Below are 19,377 nucleotides of genomic sequence, written 5' to 3'. Positions count from 1 at the left end.
TGGGCTCCTCCACGGCTGCACCAGCCTCCTTGCCTTCCACCTGTGTCCTTGGGGCACCCCCTTGTGCCTTCCACCAGAGCTGGGGAGCTGCAGTGGAAGAGGTGCTGTCAAAGTATTGGAGTAGCCCTTCCCTGGGGAATTCAGCTGGGCCTGTAGCTGATGCACTGACCCGTGGCTGCTGCCATGTCCTTCCTGTCCCTGCAGCTTCAGTCCAAGGAGCCCCAAAGGAGGTGGTGAACCCTTCTACTGGGCGTGCCAGTCTCCTGGAGTCCATCCGCCAGGCTGGGGGCATTGGGAAGGCCAACCTTCGCAGTGTCAAGGAGAGGAAGCTGGAGAAAAAGAAGCAGAAGGAACAAGAACAAGGTGCTGAGGCTCTGGCAGAACTGCTTTTCCTTGCCCAGACTGGGGAACTGTGGGTCTGGAGGCAGGTGGGCAAGTCAGGAGCACAGTGAACTCAGAGCAGAAAGGAGTTGTCTCTCCTCACGGGCTGATGTAGGTCTCAGGTGTTCATCACTCAGCCAGAGCTCTTGAACTTGCTAAACCCTACTGGCCTGAAGGGCATCTCTCTCAGGGCTTGTGGAGAAGTTTCACATGTGATGCACAGGACCAGACACCCTGGGGGGCCAGGTGGGACAGGACTGAACCCATTTAGGCACCCTGGATGAAGTAGCTGGGGAGGGGATTGATGGAGCTGCTCTGGCAGAGTGAGACTGACTGCAAGTGCGCAGCCCCTCAATGAATTCCACTCTTGGCTTTCCCTGGAAGATGCCATTAACCCTGCTGTGCCTAGTGTTTACCTGACCTGAAAATGGACTTTAGTTTGGAGTGTCATACAAAATTAGATGTTCAGAGTTTTTTCTTAAACATGAAGGCAGTATTGCAGGGTAATTATCTTGCCATAGTGCTTAGCTCAGACTAATCTTTCTTCACTGACTAGTTCTGATCTGTTTCAGTGAGAGCTACGGGACAAGGCGGAGATTTGATGTCAGACCTCTTCAACAAGCTGGTGCTGAGGCGCAAAGGTACTGTCCTGTGATGTGGGCTGTTCCTTTCCTCTAGGAAAGAGGGAGAGCACTCCCTGGCTCCTGAGTTGTCAGCCACACCCTTGGAAACAGGAACAGAGATTTTCCTGGGCAATGTACCACAGTATAGTTGGGAGGGTCTTTACAGAGAATGAGCAAGGAATCTCTGCTTCAAGTCCAGCTGGAGGCACTGGAGAGGTTTATGTGTTTCAGAGGATGAACCCTGAAAGGTACCTGTGAAGAAGGGACAGCAATGTCTTTTTTAATCCAGTGCTTGGGCAGCTGGGCCCACTGCCCTATATGGGCATTTGAGATGCCCTGAGGCCATGGCAGGTTCCTGGGGCATTTAGATGGAAGGTCACATCTCAGCGCTGGGCAGATGACAGCAGGGACTTGCTTAGGGGGACCTGTAGTTAAGCAAGACCTTGGCACAAGTCTGTGACATCATTAAACATGTTGGCTGTTTTAGTTACCTGGTTGGTGAGAGCATGGCTTTCCCCTTCCCCTTTGCTGAATTTCTTTGGTCTTTAGTCCCCAGGTGTCACTCACTGGTGATTTCCTTCCCTCACAGGTATTTCAGGGAAAGGACCCGGAGCCTCTGGGAACACGGATGCTCCTGGCACTCCTGCTGGTGCCTTTGCTCGTATGTCAGACTCGATACCACCCCTCCCACCCCCGCAGCAGCCTGTAGGTGAGGAGGATGAGGATGACTGGGAGTCATAGAGGGGATGCACTGAGTATTAGTGTGAAACTGTTGCTGTCTGAAAAATTTCCATGAAGTTGAAAGAAGCAAGTCCTTACTGCCTTCACTTTGGTAAAAGTGGGAAGTGTCATCAGTTAAGCGTGTGCAAAGGGAAAGTCCAGATGTCCAGCCTTACAGCCCAGCACCACCAGCTACAGGCTGGAGGGCACCAGCTGCTAGAAGCAGGTGCTCCCCTCCCTGAAGGCAGAGCTTGTGCAGACCATGGGGTTTGGACCTACTCGAGGGGCAGGTGACTCACAATGGAAGTTTCTCAGAAGCGACTGTTTCTTTCCCTATGTGGGTAATTAACATACACGGAGTGGGCAACAGCTCTGTGCCATAAGTATGTACTTCCTTGTGAAGAGCCTGGAGAGGCAGCATCCAGCTGCTAAAACTGGAAAAGAAGCAAACAAAGCTCCTGGGACGAGACTTGCTCAGGATGACAGAGGTAGGTAGGAACCAGCTGAGGGATTATGTGGCTATTCCTGGTGTTATTGCTGCTCTCCAGCACTGACCTATAACCCTGGAAAGAACCCCAGGAAAGTTAAATTTAAAAAGTTACTTTGAATTCAGAAGCTTAGGGGTTAAAAAGAGCAGAGCAATCCTGTGCTTAACATGATCAAAGAAGTGTATTGTGGTCATATCTTTATTCCCCTTGAAAGAATTAACTGCTTCAAGCAAGGTAGAAAGAGGGCAAGAACAAATGTTACCCACAGCTGCTCCATTACCACTCTGTGTTACTCCAACATGACATAATTTAGTGGCCTGCTAGTTTACAATTCCTGTGAAAAGCTCAATGCTGGTATTGGTCAGTCAGGCCTCCTACACTTGATGGTTGATGGGAAATAACCATATGTGTTCAGTCAAAATAATTACTCCCCATACTTAAGTGTACTTAAATAATACTTGCCATACTTGAGTGTTTTTATTGAAAGTATTCAATCAATTTAAATAAAACCTTAACAGCTGTAAACAAATAAGTGCCTGCTGCTGCTAGTCTCTTCTCCTGCTTCAGACTTACAACCAGTTTCCCTCCTGGCTGTGGTGCTGAAGGCTGTCTTACCATCATAGCACTCGGATAACTGAACAGCAAACCTCCACAGAGGCAGAAGGCAGAGATTTTACAAAGTCCATGGTACAGAAAAGCAGCCACTTGTGTTACTTTACCGAGTCTTCAGAGGTGTAAGTCACAATGATGAATACCATCTGTTCTCTGATCAACATCACAAAGCATCCAACCTGCCTCGATGGAACTGGGAACACACAAAACCAGGCAGTTTGTCCTTGGCCTTACCCTTAAGGGAAGGCTTGAGAAAGGTCCAAATGAGGACAAGGGGGAACAGTGCTGGTAGCAGGACATAAGGTAGACGAGTTCTGACCTTTCTTAACTCAGCAAACGCTGATCCAAAGGCAGATTTCACCTGGGTCCTCTCCCTGATCCACTGGGGCAGTTTGTTAAAGATGGCAGGGCGTGCATACCTGTGGTCCAGGAGCAGGACACTTGCAAAGTCCTTCTGATGGCGAATGGCTCTGCCTGTACAGAGGATACAAACAAATAGTCCAGTCAATTGTTGTTCTCAGACAAGGAAGATCACTTCCCTATCATCTGTAATGCATCCTTTTTCCTACCCTCCTCCTTCAGTGTATTTTGTATCCCCCATCCAGGAAGGATGAATTACCTATTGACTGGTTTACTGCCTTCATGCACAGGTTTTCAATCAGCACTTTGCTCGGTGCCTGGCCAGCAGCTCTAGGCTGGAAAGAAGAAATAGGCAAGTCTGAACACCAGGCAGATGTAAATCAAATTGAGGAGTCTTAATGACAAAGTGAGGTAGATACTTTTACCCCTGCAAGGTGAGCGGGTGGTCAGGCAGACCCCAAGTTGAGAGTAAGGAGGAACAGAAGAAAGGCTGCAGTCAGAAAACTGTGTTGAGCGTTCACAAAGAGCCAACCCAAGGTCCCCTTGAAGGCAGAAATCTTGTCCCCAGGAACAGTACCTCCAGTGAGCAATGAGAAGGGACAAATAATCCTGACAAGCAGCTTCTACCACCCTGCCACCCCCTCTGGGTTGAAAGGTCCTTGCTCCCCTTGGAACTCAAGAGTTGCCAGCAAGTCCTGGTGGCATTTCCCTCCACTGAACTTCCTCCCTGTGTTTAGGGCCCTGTTCAGCAGCAGCCTGGAGAAGGCTGTGCTCTCAGTACCACACCGTCTGGGAGATGAGGGCAAGCCTGAAGAAAATAAAACCTCTGAAGGCAGCTCTGGGACTCATATGCTGGGAAGTTAATACTATAAAGCAGAATTGAAAGAGGCAGAGGTGCAAGTGGCTCTTACCATTGTTTTGTCAAGCCAAGTCATTTTTTCTTGGAGTTCTGGAGATCTAATGTTGGGGTAAGGCATTCCCACCATAATCACACACCTGGCAAGGGAGGACTGCATTAATCCTAATGTCTCATCCTAGAGCACTTTGCCAATAGACTGATAAATTAGAGGTCACTGCACAGCCCTGAGAGACAGCCAGCCCTGCAAACCGAAGGCAGCAATAAAGCACAGCAGTCTGACAAGCACGTGCTGAACAGAGCTGCAGAGGGATTCAGGGTGCCAGAACAAGAGATTATCCAGCACAGCAAGCCTAACTGCATTATTCATGGGAAGACTGGCCTGGACAGGCGGGTTTTACAACACCCAGCAGAGCGTATCCTCCTGTTGCTTTAAGCATCAGGTAAGTCACATGTTCCCCAGGATTTTCTATCTGTGCAAGTACTGATGTGCACATCGTGCTTGGAATCACTACACCACAAGCCAGAGCTGGCTTTCCAAGGAGCAGTCACCTTACCTTCCCAGGTCATCGGAGAAATTTATCCCTTCACTCATTTTGCCTCCAACTACAGAAAGCAGCAGGGCCCCTGTCATCTGTCCTCCTGTCTGGCTGCAGCGCTGCAGGAGAGGGATCAGCAACTTAAACCAGAGCAGGAAGATTTCTGTGCTTCAGAAGCACTCCCACACCTAGCCTAGAGCCCTCTTTCCTTGTTAAAAGTGCCCTCCTTTACAGCATTCCCATAGCCACTGGGCTACTACACTCCCACCAGCCTGTCTGCTCAGCTTACCTGGATGCACTTGGCATATTCCACCAGCACCTGCTCCACCTGGTTGGCCTTCTTAGGCTCCTGAAAGATCTGTCAGGCACAGTTCATCAGTTACAGCAATAGGAAGCAAACAGTTTAAAGAAAGCAAATAATTTTACCCCCATGTAATTAAACAGTATATGGAACTGAGGTCATGGAAGGGAAAATTGCCTGAAAAACTAACTTACCAGTACCTTCCCTCCACCCTGAAAATGCACTATAGCTCTTTTTAGCTGGACTCTGAAGGGAGCAGCAGCTGCTTCTGCCCCTCCAACATTCCCTTTCAGCTTTGGCAGACTTGTTCAATACTGCAAGAAGTTAAAACAAGAGCTGAGAGGCAGAAAAGCAATGTGTGCCTGTTGCACCTATGAATCAGGACTCTCTGGGGCCAGGAGACTCTACAGCTGCAAGATCTTGGAGGACAGGGAGGATTCAATCAATTTGAATCATCAATTAATTCCAGGCAGTGTCTCCCCTTGCCCAGTGAAAGAATTAGCTTTTCATGCAAAGCATAAATAAACTAGTATTTCTCTATGTTATTCTAGCACACCTAATTAGTTACTGAAAACCTCTGCAGTTAATTAAGCTGTATTTTTATAGGTACTGTACCTCGGCCTAAAACACAAGTGGTTTTCCTAGTAAACAAGAGGTCCAATATTTATCTTCTCTGTAACAGTAAATAACTTACAAAATGTGTTTTACTTTGGCTAGCAAGAATTTTACCAGTCACAATCAGTCTTTTAGTAGAAAAATAACTGGCAATTACAAATATAAGCTAAAACTAACTTACTGAAAAGTAGCTATTTAAGCCTCTGATTTAAATTAACTTTCCCTGTGTATCTTATATATAATCTCAGTGTGATCTCACCACAGTAACCTCAGGAAGGCCTTCAACTGTCCCCTGCTAAGATTTGATCTTGTGTGTGGGCAGTTGAAAGTCACACTTGCTGCACTTATACCCAATTGCCTTGCTAACAAATATCCAATTTGCTGGAGACTGCAAAGACCAAACAAGAACAAATTGGAATTGAGATTTGGAACAAGTTGTGTGTGGCCCAAAGCCTCAGAGGAACCAGGTAGAGCACTGGGACCCTGACAGGACACACCTGAAAAACACAGAGAAAATGAAGCACAGTGCTTCCACCCAGAAACCTACAGGCTGCCCCATGTGTCAGTATGCCAAGAATCACCAAGGCTGTGAAATCTCTGGGACTGTGGTAAGTTGTTTAGCTTTTGGTAAACAGAAGTCACAGCCAGAGTATGTGTAATTTTTCTTTCCCCTGGCACACGATCCAAGATCCCTGCACTGAAACCTGAACTGCCTGACTTCCAATACCAGCTTTCAAATACCTGTGAGAGTCATTGCAAAGATTTTGTATTTGCAGTGATGGCCCTATTTAATGTTTCTCATTGCTCCTTCAACAGGAGTCACCGCTGCTAGTCTTGCAGTTCTCATCTCTACTTGCAGCAGATAGCAAAATGCCTTTTGTCTTATGAACTACAGTGTTGTCTTACTCTGCCTAGCCCTTGGCTGTGTTGGTCTGTGCTCAAGAGACACACAGATGAGCCTTGAAGAAACAAATTCCCTGTAGGAGTTCAACCTGAACACCTCCCCCAGCCACAAGAGAACAAGCCTCCTGGCTATGGAAAGCAAAGACTGACTGCCCCGACGCCACTATGCAGACTGTGCACTTCAAGAATGTATAGCTGCAATCAATCTCATTTAGATCTCAGCCCTGTGCTCAGCCGCCCAGGAAGTGTAATTTATTCATTACTGGAGGGATTAGCTGGATAAACATCCATTCTGCTCTGCTGTGCAGACTATGGGAACAGCTCAGAGAGAGGCCTGGAATGCATATGGAATTGTTTGGATTTTGACACCTCCATGGAAAATACCAACTGCCCTGGCTGCACAGTTACCTTCTTCTTGGCTGCCAGGCGGGACAGCAGCCCTGAATTCTCCCAGTGTCCATACACCTGCTTCTCATATTCGTAGGAGGGGAAGAAGCACACCACACCTCCCGGGATCACATTGCACAGGTTGCAAAGGATTCGACCTGTCTCATCCATCTGCAAGAGAGATTAGAGCATATTGCAGCTGACAGGAGCCCCAGCTAATGCCACTCCAGCTCTCTGTTCAATCCCAAGATCACACCTTCCTTATGACATGCCTTAGGGGAGGAAAAAATGTGGGACATATGCCAGGTCTGTGAGAAGTCCAGTGGGGAACTGGGCATCACTAAAAAGCTCTTCACTGCTTGGCCTTCTTCCCTAGCCCAGGGTTTCTGTTATGGCTGTGGAGCTGTGATCATTCAGGAAAAGAGGGTTTGCCTCAGTGGATGGAAGCTGTCCCAATAGGACAGATGTTGAGAGCTGGGGAGCACAGCTTGAGCACATCTGGTTCAGATTCAGCAGGGGCAGAGCAGACGTAGTGTCCAGCTTTGGCTGCCACAGGAAGAAGGAAGTGCCAAAACACCTGCAGCTGCTCCTGTGGTTTGGGATTTCCCTTGCCAAGGCTTTTGCTCAGCCCATCTCTTAAACAGAGAGAGTACCCTGCTCTGAAATATAACCATGTGAAGCAAAAAAGAGATGCCAAGGACAGGAACAAAGGACAAACTGACCATCTGAGGCAGGTCTCTGGTCTGGTAAGTGAACTCCAACTGCTGGTTGGAAGGACCACTGCAGAGGATGATGGGTAAAATATTTTCTGGAGGAATCACATGTCCTGGAGACAGAAACCAGTAGTGAGAGTCAACATCACTGCTGCTGGCACAAACCCCATGAGCTTAAGAACTTTAACTGCATTCAAGTGACAGAGGCAGATGTTCGCCTGGCTAAGCCAAAGTGCCCAAGTCATTCAGCTGCTCCAACTTCCATCCCCCCTCAGCCCCTGGGAAGAAGGCATGGCACACTGCCTGCCAATACCAGTCAAGACTACAGGGGAAGCTCATAATGAAAGGGAACTCACACCCCTTTGCTGCCCTGCTTTTTAGAAAAGATGCCATGTTGCTTTGAGTGCAGACAGAATAGTGTTAAAGGCCAACTGCAGCCCTCCCTGCCAGCCCTGCACACTCACCACAGGAGAACTCCACGATACGGGCAGGGTCCACGCCAGCACAGCACAGCAGCTGCTCTCGGAAATCAGCCACCTAAGATCCAGAAAACAAAAGCAAGTAAAGCACCAGTGTCCCAAAAACTCAACACCGGCAGCAGCAGCAGCAAGGGCAGCCCCAGCCCGGCCCAGCAGAGGAGCGGCAGCGCCCTCTGCCCGCAGACAGCGGCACTGACTTTCCGCAGAGACCCCCGTGGCGTGGTCCCCGTGGGATCCCTGGCCCTGCAGAGCGACGGATGGCATCACGAGGTCCTCCAACTGCTCCCCGTGCTAGTTCTAACCTACCACGAGCTCAGCCTGGCTGCTCTCTTTCCACCCTGGCTTACAGATAGCACCACTGACCTCCTGAGACCCCAGCATCCTTATTCCCTCACCGGCTGCATGGTGCCTCCGGCAATGATGACAGCACGGCATTCTTCCACGACCTTGGCAAAGTGGACAGCTGGATTCAGTAAGAGGAATTTGAGGCTGCTCTGACCAACTGTGCCTGGGAAAAGGAGAGAAGAGCATTCAGGAGCTAGCTGTGACACGTACTCAGGGAAACAAGAGATTCTCCTTCTTGACCTGGGCACTCTGGCAGGTCCCCAGCTCTCCAAGTAAGGACTTGCTGTTCAACACTGACATAGGCAGGTAACACCAACCTGGAAGTTACCTTCTGCTTCCTAATTTCTGTAGAGCTGTACAATAGGCACGGTAAATTGCAGGACAAAAATTGACATCCAAAGTGGGAGCAGACCTCTGCAAGCCCTAGCCCACATGCCCTTGGTTAAAAATTCCCTTGCAGTCATAAGCATCCTCAGACAGACCAAGCCTGCCAGCCTACATCACAGATGGCACAAACGTTGCTGCAGATTCCCCACAGACTCTTATATCTCCTCTCTCAGTGCCAGTGAAGCACTCTGCCTGTGACTGCCACCTCTCCCCAGTTCACCCTTTCCAGTACCTTGCCTGTTCAAAATCACTCTGCCATCTTGGTTTGCATTTGTGAGGGCGGAGAGAAATCCTTCAATCTGCATCAGTGGAGAGGCAGTTCGGAGCTGGTCGTGCTCAGCCCCCACAGGAGGGCTTGGGGTGGTACCTGCTGGCCCAAAAAGGAAAGGAGAGGCAGGCAACTTTGGCCACTTCTAAAGACAGGGGCTAAGCACAAAACATGCTCAACAGGAACGCAATACCTGCCCTACATATGCAGGCAGAGAACAAAGACCCATTAAAGGGTCTGCAAATCTGCCTCCCCCCTTTCCTCATGCAGAGAGATGAAAGTTCCACATCCTCACTCTGCCCACGGATGCACAAGGAGAGGATGCCTGAACTCACCCTCCTTATCAGATCCCTGCTGAAGGGTCAGGAGAAAGTTCTGCAAACCAGCCAGCTTCTGGTTCTCCTTGTTGGTCTTCACAGCTGAGGCTGGGCCCCCGTATCGCTCCACAAACCCAAAAAGCTGCCAAGCAGAAACCAGAAAGACTAAGACTGCCAACAGCAGGAACCAGAGAAGATAAAGGCAGGTTTGCTGGCCTGCCACAAATTAAGTTCCTTAGTAGGTGTTCACAAACCAGCCTAATCAGAATGTATCAGCTCTCATTCCCTTCTTCCACCCACTGAATCAAAAGCAAAACAAGTCTCTGATGTCTGTTCCTCCAGTGCAATGCAGCCTACTTGGCTGGCAGATTTGAGGCCAAGCAGCACAGAATTGGAATACCTTGGTAAACCACACTGTATGTTTCTTTTCTGGATAAGCAAAAGTTAATCTGCCCAAATGGTTCTTTTTATAGGAACCATTTTGTCTGCAGGACAGGGTGGAGAAGACAAGCTCCCACCCAGCAGCTGCATCTTCCATCTCAAACTCCAGGTGTGACACAGCATTGGAACACTGCTGACAATGAAACCACAGGGCAAGTACCTTTCTGCTGATGAGGCTCTTCTCACAGTACCGCTGAACCTGTTGGAAAAAGAAAGGAAAATGAACTGGCATTCAGCACCCCTTCTCCCCTCCTGCTGTCCTTGATCCCTGTCCAGCAAGACTGTCACTTGCTGTACATTTGGGGAGAGATGCACAGCTCTTCGTGGGTGCTACCAGCCAGACAACAGTTTATTACAATGGCATTCCAGAGTGGAAACACGTAGTGTTAAGGGGCTGTGCTTGGAGGTTCAAGGGGGTAGTTAGGTAACTGGAGTAGCAAAATTTCTGTATCCACAGCCCTTACAGTGTAGCTTTGCCTACAGACACCTAGAAGGCAGATTCTGCCATGTGGGCTTTGGCTCTACTTCTAGCTCTTATACACACTCCAAATAATCTCAAGTCACCACCACCTGTGCCCTAACAGACGATGTTCACATTACCTTGAAGAGGTTGATATTGTCAGTCTGGCTCTGAAATAGAAAGTCATTGATGGATTTTAGCACTGTCCCTGAAAGAAAAAAGGGAAAAGGGGAAAAGAAGTTATTATCTCCTGCTGAGCCTGCACCTCTTACTGCCTACACCCATGTCCCTGACTGATAGCTCCATACCCCAGGAGTTCACTTCAGTCTTACCTGTTTGGGAAACTGCCTGACATGCAGGATTCTGGTTCACATTACCTGTAAAGCATGAAACCAATTCAAGGAAGGCTTGGATCTATCTCAAAATTAAGCAGGAAACTAAAGACTGAGCTTAATAGGTACAATGCACAAACAAACCAAGAAGTAACTACACATCTGCAAAATGTAGCTATGCAGACAAAACATCAGCTCCCACTGCCCTGTAGAGTAGCCCTACATTGTAGAACAAGTGTGCTGCTGCATCCGAAGAAAAACCACCTATATTCCTTCTGTGGCAGGTAGCAGCAGGTAGGGTGGGTGATCAGAAATGCTCACACACTATGTAGTCATCGTGCTGCAAAGACAAAGGGAAGGGACTGCAACACATCCCTCACACCCCTCCTCAATGCAGCAGCAGGGAGCTGGCAGGCAACTGGGAGGAAGGGAAAAACCTAAGGATACCAACATGCCCAGAGCCCGACAGCCAGAACAGGTTTAACTGCTGCCACTCACTGCATTTTATGTCCCAGTGTTTAACACCCACCTCACATCTCATTTTTGCAGCCACTGCCCCAAAGGGCTGCATTTCCCCTGGCATGGAGAAAGTTCTGTATGAACTTTGGACATGCCTTCCTCAAGACACACTAAGGTCTAGCAAACAGGTCTTTGGAGAAAAGGAGCCCTGCAAATTCCTGTGGACTTAAAGCAAAATAATATTTTCTCACAAAGGAAAAGCACCACTCAATAAAGATTCACTCTGCAGATGCATGCTGACACACATAGGGGCCTTGCTACCAGATGACCTAGAGATTTATTTCATGCAGTTCTTGTGCTACACTGTTATACATCTCTCATCTATCTGCCGCATTCCTCACTTAGCATCTTACATCATCCCCCCTCCAACTGGATCTCAAAACCACACAGAAAGAGAAGGGAACTGCCTATACTAATGTACAATGTTGTCTGCTGCTCCTCAGCTAGTGAAACAAAGAGAAGGGTTCGAGTAGACACCAGTCAACTTCCCCACGTACAAACCAACCTGAGAAATAAAACTACTGGCATCTGAACTTATACATGAGCAACATTTCCCTGCAGTCTCTGCAGAGGTGGAAGGGGGACAGTGTCCTGAGGAAGCACTAACTAGCTCAGAGGTTATCAGTATCCCTGGAGAAACAAGAGGTTTGCTTACCTCCCAGCATGGCCACAAACTGCTCCAGTAAATACAGGATCTGCTTAATGTACATCAAGTTCTTTGCCTTCAAATGTTTCCTATGAAAAATGAGACACATTTAGGCCCTAAAACCTCTTCAGGGACTATGCAAAGCAGCTGAGCTGCAAAAACAAGTATGTGAACTCTTCTTCATTTTGGAGAGATAGGAACTAAGATTTCTTCCCAACTCTCTCTTTTGTGACAGGGCACAGTCTTCTGGATATCCTGCCCAAGGTCATCCCAAAGCACTTACCTGTGCTTCCCCCACTGTTCCTACCATTGCACTTCTCCTTGCATATTAATTATAGTAGGTTTATTACAATGGCAGTGATGCCTCAAGACCCTGTTGCAATAATGCTCCAAAACTTCAGAGTTATTAGCATTGAACACAACAAGCAAGGATTATTAGCATTGAACACAACTGCAGGGATGGCAAGATGCGGAGCCAAAACCTCCATACAGCTTCCTCCTCCTCAGAGCTTCCTGTTTCTACCATAATGCCAGTCAGCACATGAAAGACTAAGGGAGAGATGTGAAAGACTGAATATTTTGAAACTCTGCATCACAAAGTAGAAGTGATTAGAGGGAGATAGTGGGAAAGGAACTGAGTGCATAAGGGGACAACAGAATCCTCAGGGTATCCCCTTCTCACTGCTTAATACCAGGTCCAGGAGTCTGACTTAGACAGATTGTAGACAGGGATAATGAAACAAGTGTCTTTTCATCTGCAGAACTCTTAATGCAGTAATTTTCCACTGGGGAAAAGCAATAAAGACCCTGCAGCCACGAGGCAAGCCAAGGCATCCACAGACCTTGCCCTCTGCTTTTCCCCCAAGATCCTCACCTGTATCGCTCCATGTACTGTGACAGCTGGGAGTGGGCACAGCACAGCTACACAAACACAAAGCAGAAGCTGTTGTTATAAAGGAGAGAAGAAAGGGCACTGCTGGAAGCAGACCTCCCCCTCTATTAGCAGGCCAGGCTTGACTCACCTGAGAGCCACTGACCTCGGCACTATGGATACAGGTGATGGTGTCTATGAGGTTGTGGGCCTCGTCAATGATCACAACCTGATCCTTCAGCTTGATTCCAGCAGCATTCCTGGTAGGCTCATGCAAAAGCATCTGATAGGGCAGCACCACCAGCTACAGAAAAAGCACACACTGCCCTGATTCCAGCTCCCATCCTTACAAACTTAAAGCATTCTACAACCACTCACTAACAGCCCAGATGAGAGGGCCTTGCAGAATTCAGCCAAGTGACTCTTATTATGGGAAAGGTAGGAACAAAACAAGGAGCACATGCTTGAGAGGGGCACTGGGACATAAGCTGAAGAGAAATGATTATGCTACAATTGCCTACAGGCTCAGATTACCCTCTAAATCTCCTTTGGAGCACTGAAAGCATGTCTTCAGAGAGAACCCAGCAAGGAAGAAGAGCGGTGTAAGAGCTAGGAGTACACCTGTGTGTCAGTATTGCCTCACATTTGCTGAACTGTTAAAGTATTTCAAAATGCTGAGACATACCTTCATAATGCCTTATGAACTTCTGATGGGAATTCTCATTTTCTTTTGCTTTCTGAGCAGAACTACAGCTGACAGAAACACAGCCTGTTTACAGGTTCCCCCAGACTAAATAACAGTACTAGAGGGAGCAGGACATCAGTGCCATTCTTAGAGTGCCTGGCATTAATGCCACTAAAACTGTTACATCTTACCTGAGCAGCAGGGATAGCGAATCGACTCCCATAATATGGGCAGGCTTTGGTCTCCCTTCCCAAGGACACCAACTGCTCAATATCCCGCACTTCCACTAGAACTTCATCACGGAGAAACTGCATTTGCTCATAGGAATAAAATGGGCACACAGTGCGACTCACACGTCTCTTCTTCTCCTCATTCTCCTCATTGCTCTTCTTTTCTAACAGCAGAAATCAAAAGAAAGCTATGAGCAACACACACAACAGCCTAGAACAGCCACTTTGCATAACCTCATGGATTTCAAAGCAAGCTTTGTCCTGTGTATTCCTGACCTATCACTTAATTAAAAGTTACTCAGCAGTAACATTTCCATTTCCACGGTGGACACTACTCTTGCCAGTTAGATTTAACATGTGACATCTTCCAGTATTTCTAGTACTGAGTTAACAAACACAAGTATCTTTCCGTGCAGAAGTCCCAACCAGCTTGAGACATTCATAAAATTCGTCCCGATCTCAGCATAGCCAGAAGGTCAGGAAAAGCACCAAGAATTCCTGTTCCTCCAATCTGTTGTTTCCAGGCTCCTACCACTCTTGCTAGAACTGACTCGCAGTGCCCACTGTCTCCACACTCTCATCACCTTTATCAGGAATTGCTTCCCTAGGCTGGGAGCATTCCTACCATGTTTGTTCTTTTGCATCTCCATGCAGCGGTCATTGATGAGCTGGAGCGCACTCAGGCGTCGCACCTCCTCGTTCACACACAGATTCTGTGCAAAAAGAGGAAGAGGAAGGGAGTCAGTTCACAGCTGAGTGCCCCCATGAGCACCCTCTGCTGTAAAACAAAAGGTTTTCTTTAAAGCAATCTCACACCAGATTCCAAAAAATGGAAAAGTCTTTAAGTCAGACACTGTACATACTAACTGCTACAAACATGCTCAAAACCCACAGAAACTTAGGAGAAAAAAATGAGAAAAAGAGGGCTCACTGCTACACAATGGCTTCTAAAAAATGCTGCCAGAAGTACTAAGAGGAGCACCTTCTCAGTGACTCAGACACCTGTAATACTTCATATTAGAAAGGGTAAAGCATATTCTTGTGTTTACATCAAAAAGTAAATGACCAAAACAGAGTTCACAGAAAAATGTACATCACACAGGTCTGTGTTGCGACCCATGGCTGCTTTAGCTTTTCAACAGGAGACTCAGTCAGTCCCCAAGAAGACTTCTGTGGCACCAGATCCACAGAGCTCCTGGCAATATGTTCTGGGTCCCCTGAGGACACCATCACGTACCTGCCTGGATCCCAAGGCGACCAGACGCGTGTCTTTGCCAAAAGGGCTTTTCTGCACCTCGTGCACAAACTGGGACAGCTGGGAGTGAGTGCGGCTGCAGTAGTAGATCTGCAATGAGTCAGAACAAAGGGAAGACAAAAAGAACATGGAAGCCAATCCCTACCTATGACCAATCCTGTAAGGAAGCAGCCAAGCACTTCAACAAGGTTCACCTTGCTCAAGCCTTCAAAAGCACAAGGGAAGGCACAGGTTTGAGTGTCACCTTAAAACTGCTGAGGGCAAAAGCCCCATCTTTGTTTTCTCCTCTGCATTTGCGCTTTTTTCCATTTAATTTTCCAAGGTCTTTATAAAACAGGGACTCACCATGGGAGAGTAATAAAAAACTATTTATTGCTGTATGCTTTTACAGCAAGCCACAGCAAAAACTAAGCAGTTCTAGTACAGCAGGCAGTGTAGTCCAGAAGGATATGTGCACAGCAGAACTAGCTGTCTTAATCAACAAACCTGGCAGGTTTTAGAAGCCAGTTCCTAAATCCTTCTATACTGACTGTTGGAAAGGTGCAAGGAAGCCATAATTCTGCTCATTCCTACACTATTCTATGAAGTGCCAATATTTAATTTCCTCATCTCACCTTAGTCACATGCTCCTCTTCCAAATCATCATCATCTTCTTCCAGTCTAAGAAAAGAGAAAGCCAAACAATTTCCTTTCAACAGACCACTGACAGTAAGAATCAAATGATGTTCCACCACAAGAGTGAGGTCTCAAGAGAGATGATTAAGTCATCTCAAAATGAGCCTCAGAACTTATCTCAGATGGTAAAAGAAAAATTAACTTTCTAAGAACAGTGCTAGTATGCATAATCAAGTCAACCCTTTCTCTTTAAAGGAAAAATCTCCCCTGAGCTGTGCTTTTTTTCCAAATTCAAGATTTTTTTTTTAATCAGGGGCCTCTAAGCCTCAGGCATTAGCTAGTCAGTGCTATACTATTTTTTAGTGAGCTTATTTATTTATTTTTATAAAGCTTTCCCATTAGAAGCAATTTACCACCCTTCAGATATTGCATAAAGGCTTCAGGAAAGCATTCAGCTGCCACAGAGCTCCTCAAAGGCAACAGCAGTTCAATGTTTGATAAACTAACTGCATATAAAAAAAGTAGTTAAGTGTTCTTCAATTTTTAAGGCAGAAGGATCTGTCTAGACACTAATTAGTAAATTTGTATTTAAACAAGTTTGACTTTATGTGCTGAAGTATGGCTTCTGGCTTTCTGCATAAAGCAAATGCATGAGAGAGAAAAGTGTGCATGGGGTTTTCATGCCAAAGCTCAGTCTTTAGAAATGTGAACATCCCTGCTTTTAGAATATCAAAATATGCCAGTGCTAATCTGCAGAACGGACAGCTTCTGGTGTCCTGAGTTCCATTCTACTTTTCTAGTGCAAGGAACTTGATCTCGAGTCATTCACTCAGCATCCAGAGGCACTCTTTGGGAAGCTGGGCATGGATAAAGGCAGGACACTGCCACACATTTTAAGATGCACTTTCTCAGAAAGCACTTCAAGTCACTCAGATCAGTCTAACAAAAGTTAAAAGTTAAAAAAAACCAAAACCAAAAGAAAACAAATTAAAATCCCCCCCAAACAACCAATTAAAGAAAACCCCAGAACAACCACCACCTTATACTGTTTGAAAATATGAAAAATAGTTTTTAATAAAATCTGCACAACTTCTTTTATCAGGGCAAGACAAAATTTAGGCAGAAAATGTTTTCTTAGCATGGAATTCCCTCAGTCCCTGTCCTTACCCAGACAGCACTTTCTTTTCGTCATCACTCTCATATTCAGCAAGAATCAGCTCCTCCTCGTTGTGATCCAGCTGGTCTAGAGCCCCCTCTCCAGCTCCCTGCGAAAGAGCCTCCTTGCTGAGCTGAAGAAGGCGCTTTGCCTCATCCTCCTCGCATCTCTGAAGGGAACACAAAGGCACAATATTATATTTCCTGTAAAAAAAGAGAGTAGTCCAGGGGTTGCATTATGGCATGGACAGGTCAGAAGACAGCACAGTCCCTCACAGAAGGCTGAAGCTGTTCAGCCCCACAGAAGGCAGCTGTTACCAACAACCAAAGACTTTTTCACACAGACAGTTATGAAGGGGAAACATAAAGAACCTTCTCTGCAAAAGGCCTGCTGAACTAATAGACCCACAATTAAATGTTCATGTAATCCAGTATTATTAGGTGCTTAAAGTGGCCCATAAAAGATGTCTGCCTGAGAGAAAATAGTGTGTAAACAAACCTGAATAGACAAACATGTAAGGACATAATCAAACACACTGTGCACATTTAACTCAAAGCTAGAATCAGCTCAGCATCTGGTTAAGAACAAGGTTTCTCTTGCTGTTTTTTCTCTAGTTGTGTGACTGTTACTCTAGCACAAGTCTACCTCTCTACAAAAATTCAATTAAACTGTTGAAGAACAGTTTTCTGATTAACTTTTGTGTCACAAAAAAGAAAAGTTCGTTTTTTCCATCTCAAAACAGTTATCTTCCAACATCAATGAGCATTTTATTACCATGGCATTATACAGAAAATGCAGTTAGTAAGCACTACAGAAAAGATGAATCAGTCGCTTTTCCAAATTTCCATCATATTTCTCTTACCTGCTTTCTTGCTTTTCATCATGCTTCTCATTTCACATGCTCTTGATCCTCTTTTAAGAGGCAAGTTCTTTGTTCCACTTGATTTTTATTTGCCATTCTTTACTATTTCTGTCATATCCTTTTGACAGGAGTTGACCAAAACATTACAAAGTATTTGAGATGGAGCACACTCCAGAAATTAATAGCCTGGCAGCCTAATAAATCTGTCTGTCTGGGGACCTGAACTGAGTATTTCTGGGAAGTTTGACTCATATAACCAAAAAGCATCAAGAGCACTGAGGGCAGTTCATGCATCTAAATGAGAGGAAATACATATATGTGAACTTTAATACAATTTTTATTCCCGAAGTAGAGACTGTTCACACATGCTTATAAAACAGAGATCTTTCAAAAAAAAAAAAAAAAAAAAAAGCCTCAGAGTATTAAAGCTTTTAAAAGAAAAGCAGAGGGTCAGAAGGCATTCAGAAGCCATATCATTTCTGCCCACACACAGAAACTGTCACAGGATATTATCAATGCACAAACTGTTTTTCACATCTGTACTTTTAAAAGAAAATCTAACAAATAATTTTGGATGACCAATTCCAGAAACCTTGTACAAAAGAGCTCCTCAAGCAGGTGGGTTGGAAAAGTCAGTGTGGAGTCACACCTAAGCAAGTATGAACAACACTGAAGGTAACCAAAACAGAAAGTTCTGACCGCTGTGGAATAACTCACCTTCCTCTTTGCTGTGTATTTTAAATGCACATTGTGCCGAATTTTCTCAAGACGATCTTCTCGCTTTTTCCTTCTGATCTGCTCTTCCTACAAAAAAGGGAGAGTGCAGGCAGGATGAAGTGGATTTAGTCCTCAACCCTTGGTATCACTTCTTGTGCTCTGGGCATAGGAAAAAGACCAACAGAAACAAAACTGCCGGCACAGGGTGCCGTTCTCCTGGAGCGCTGCCTGCTGAGTGTTACTCTGCTCAGAGCAATAGAGTTTCCTGTCCTGGGCAACCTGCAGGCGAAGCCACGCCACCACCAAACGAGCCTCTCGCGTTTTCCACTCATCATCCAGCACACAGGAACAGTTTGCCCAGAGAGGTGGTGCCGTTCCCTTGCCAGGAGATGCTAAAGAGCCGCCTGGACACGGCGTACGGCGCTCTGGGGCCGCTGCTCCAGCAGAGAGGCTGTTCTAGGTGACCCCAGGGGTCCTTTCTGTACATGTGATATCAGCCCTCCCGATCCTCTCCTCATTATCACACCCGTCCTGTACCTTCAGCCTGTCCACCATGTCCCGCTGCTCTTTGCTCTGCACGAAGGCGGTGACCCAGTCGGGCTGCCCGGCGGTGGGGGCGCCTCCCGGCCGTGCCCGCTGCGGGCTCAGCCCGTCCCGCCCGCCGAGCGCCAGCGCCCGCGCCTCCTCCTGCCGCCGCCGCTCCTCCCAGTCCCGCAGCCACGACAGGGCCCCGCAGATGAGGCTCAGCGACTTTCCCTGTCACGGAGAGCCAGCCAGGTGAGGAGCGCCGCCCCGGCCCCGCCGGGCCCCGGCCGCGGCCCCGCCCCGCCGCCTCACCGTGCCCGTGGGGCTCTCGAAGATGCCCACCCGGCCGGCCTCCAGCGCGCCGTACAGCGCCTCCATGAACTGCTCCTGGATGCGGTACGGCGTGTAGGGGAACGGGAACCGGCCCGGGGCAGGGCTCTCCGTCCCGCCGCTCTGCATCCCGCCGCTCTCCGTCCCTCCGCTCTCCATCCCGCCCGGCTTCGAACCGGCCGCCGGAGCCGCCCCCGCCCCTCCCCTTCCCCTTCCCGTTCCCGTGACGCGGCGGAAGGGCCGCCCCTTCCCCGGACCCGCTCAGCTCTTCCCCAGTTCCCTCCCGTCACAGCAGGGACAGAAAACTGGGCTACAGAGGGGGGGGAAAAAAACCCACCAACTTTTATTCAGGATGGAAACGCACAGTGTGTAATAAACATTGCGGTATAGAAGAGGCTGATGTAATGCGCAGTCCTGAAATGCCGAACTGTGTATGTTA

At 47.4% G+C, this 19,377-nt stretch overlaps 2 protein-coding genes across 7 annotated transcripts in view; one reads left to right on the top strand and one right to left on the bottom strand.

Moving 5' to 3' along the window:
* WASHC1 (WASH complex subunit 1) overlaps positions 1-2,720 on the top strand; it is a gene marked incomplete at its 5' end in the record, with an annotated part of 31,467 nt that extends 28,747 nt beyond the window's left edge. For 5 of the 6 annotated variants that reach the window (XM_083859859.1, XM_083859861.1, XM_083859860.1 and 2 more), the window contains 3 exons: positions 205-363; positions 954-1,022; positions 1,594-2,719. In XM_083859859.1, coding sequence (XP_083715985.1) covers positions 205-363; positions 954-1,022; positions 1,594-1,745 — 380 coding nt within the window. In that variant the 3' untranslated portion in view covers positions 1,746-2,719. Of the gene's footprint in view, positions 1-204; positions 364-953; positions 1,023-1,593 lie in introns of all 6 variants that reach the window. The other variant, XM_083859858.1, reaches the window with a different exon arrangement.
* A 162-nt stretch (positions 2,721-2,882) lies between these two features.
* DDX11 (DEAD/H-box helicase 11) lies at positions 2,883-18,696 on the bottom strand. The gene is made up of 25 exons (XM_083859857.1): positions 18,621-18,696; positions 18,084-18,170; positions 16,516-16,673; positions 15,348-15,393; positions 14,716-14,823; positions 14,104-14,191; positions 13,440-13,642; positions 12,715-12,867; positions 12,567-12,613; positions 11,702-11,781; positions 10,528-10,572; positions 10,336-10,403; positions 9,896-9,934; positions 9,313-9,436; positions 8,942-9,076; positions 8,373-8,485; positions 7,963-8,035; positions 7,508-7,611; positions 6,807-6,956; positions 4,869-4,937; positions 4,598-4,698; positions 4,096-4,180; positions 3,444-3,519; positions 3,144-3,298; positions 2,883-3,017 (listed from the first exon to the last, which is right to left on the bottom strand). The coding sequence occupies exons 1-25, from the start codon at positions 18,636-18,638 to the stop codon at positions 2,988-2,990; spliced, it is 2,355 nt and encodes a 784-aa protein (XP_083715983.1). The 5' UTR covers positions 18,639-18,696; the 3' UTR covers positions 2,883-2,987.
* Between the last annotated feature and the right edge of the window lie 681 nt (positions 18,697-19,377).

The sequence above is a fragment of the Zosterops lateralis genome (genome assembly GCF_965231275.1).
Source record: "Zosterops lateralis genome assembly, chromosome: 4".
Classification (NCBI taxonomy): domain Eukaryota; kingdom Metazoa; phylum Chordata; class Aves; order Passeriformes; family Zosteropidae; genus Zosterops; species Zosterops lateralis.
The sequence above is the reverse complement of the archived record's forward strand: the minus strand, read 5'-3'. Positions and strand labels throughout refer to the sequence as shown.

Bases quoted from the DNA above. Each gene is read 5' to 3' on its own strand.
- DDX11 (XM_083859857.1), bottom strand. The intron at 15,394-16,515 runs GTAAGGACAGGG...CTCTTTTCTTAG, and splicing joins GAAAAGAAAGTGCTGTCTGG to ACTGGAAGAAGATGATGATG. The intron at 9,437-9,895 runs GTACTTGCCCTG...TCTGCTTGGCAG, and splicing joins AGAGCCTCATCAGCAGAAAG to CTTTTTGGGTTTGTGGAGCG.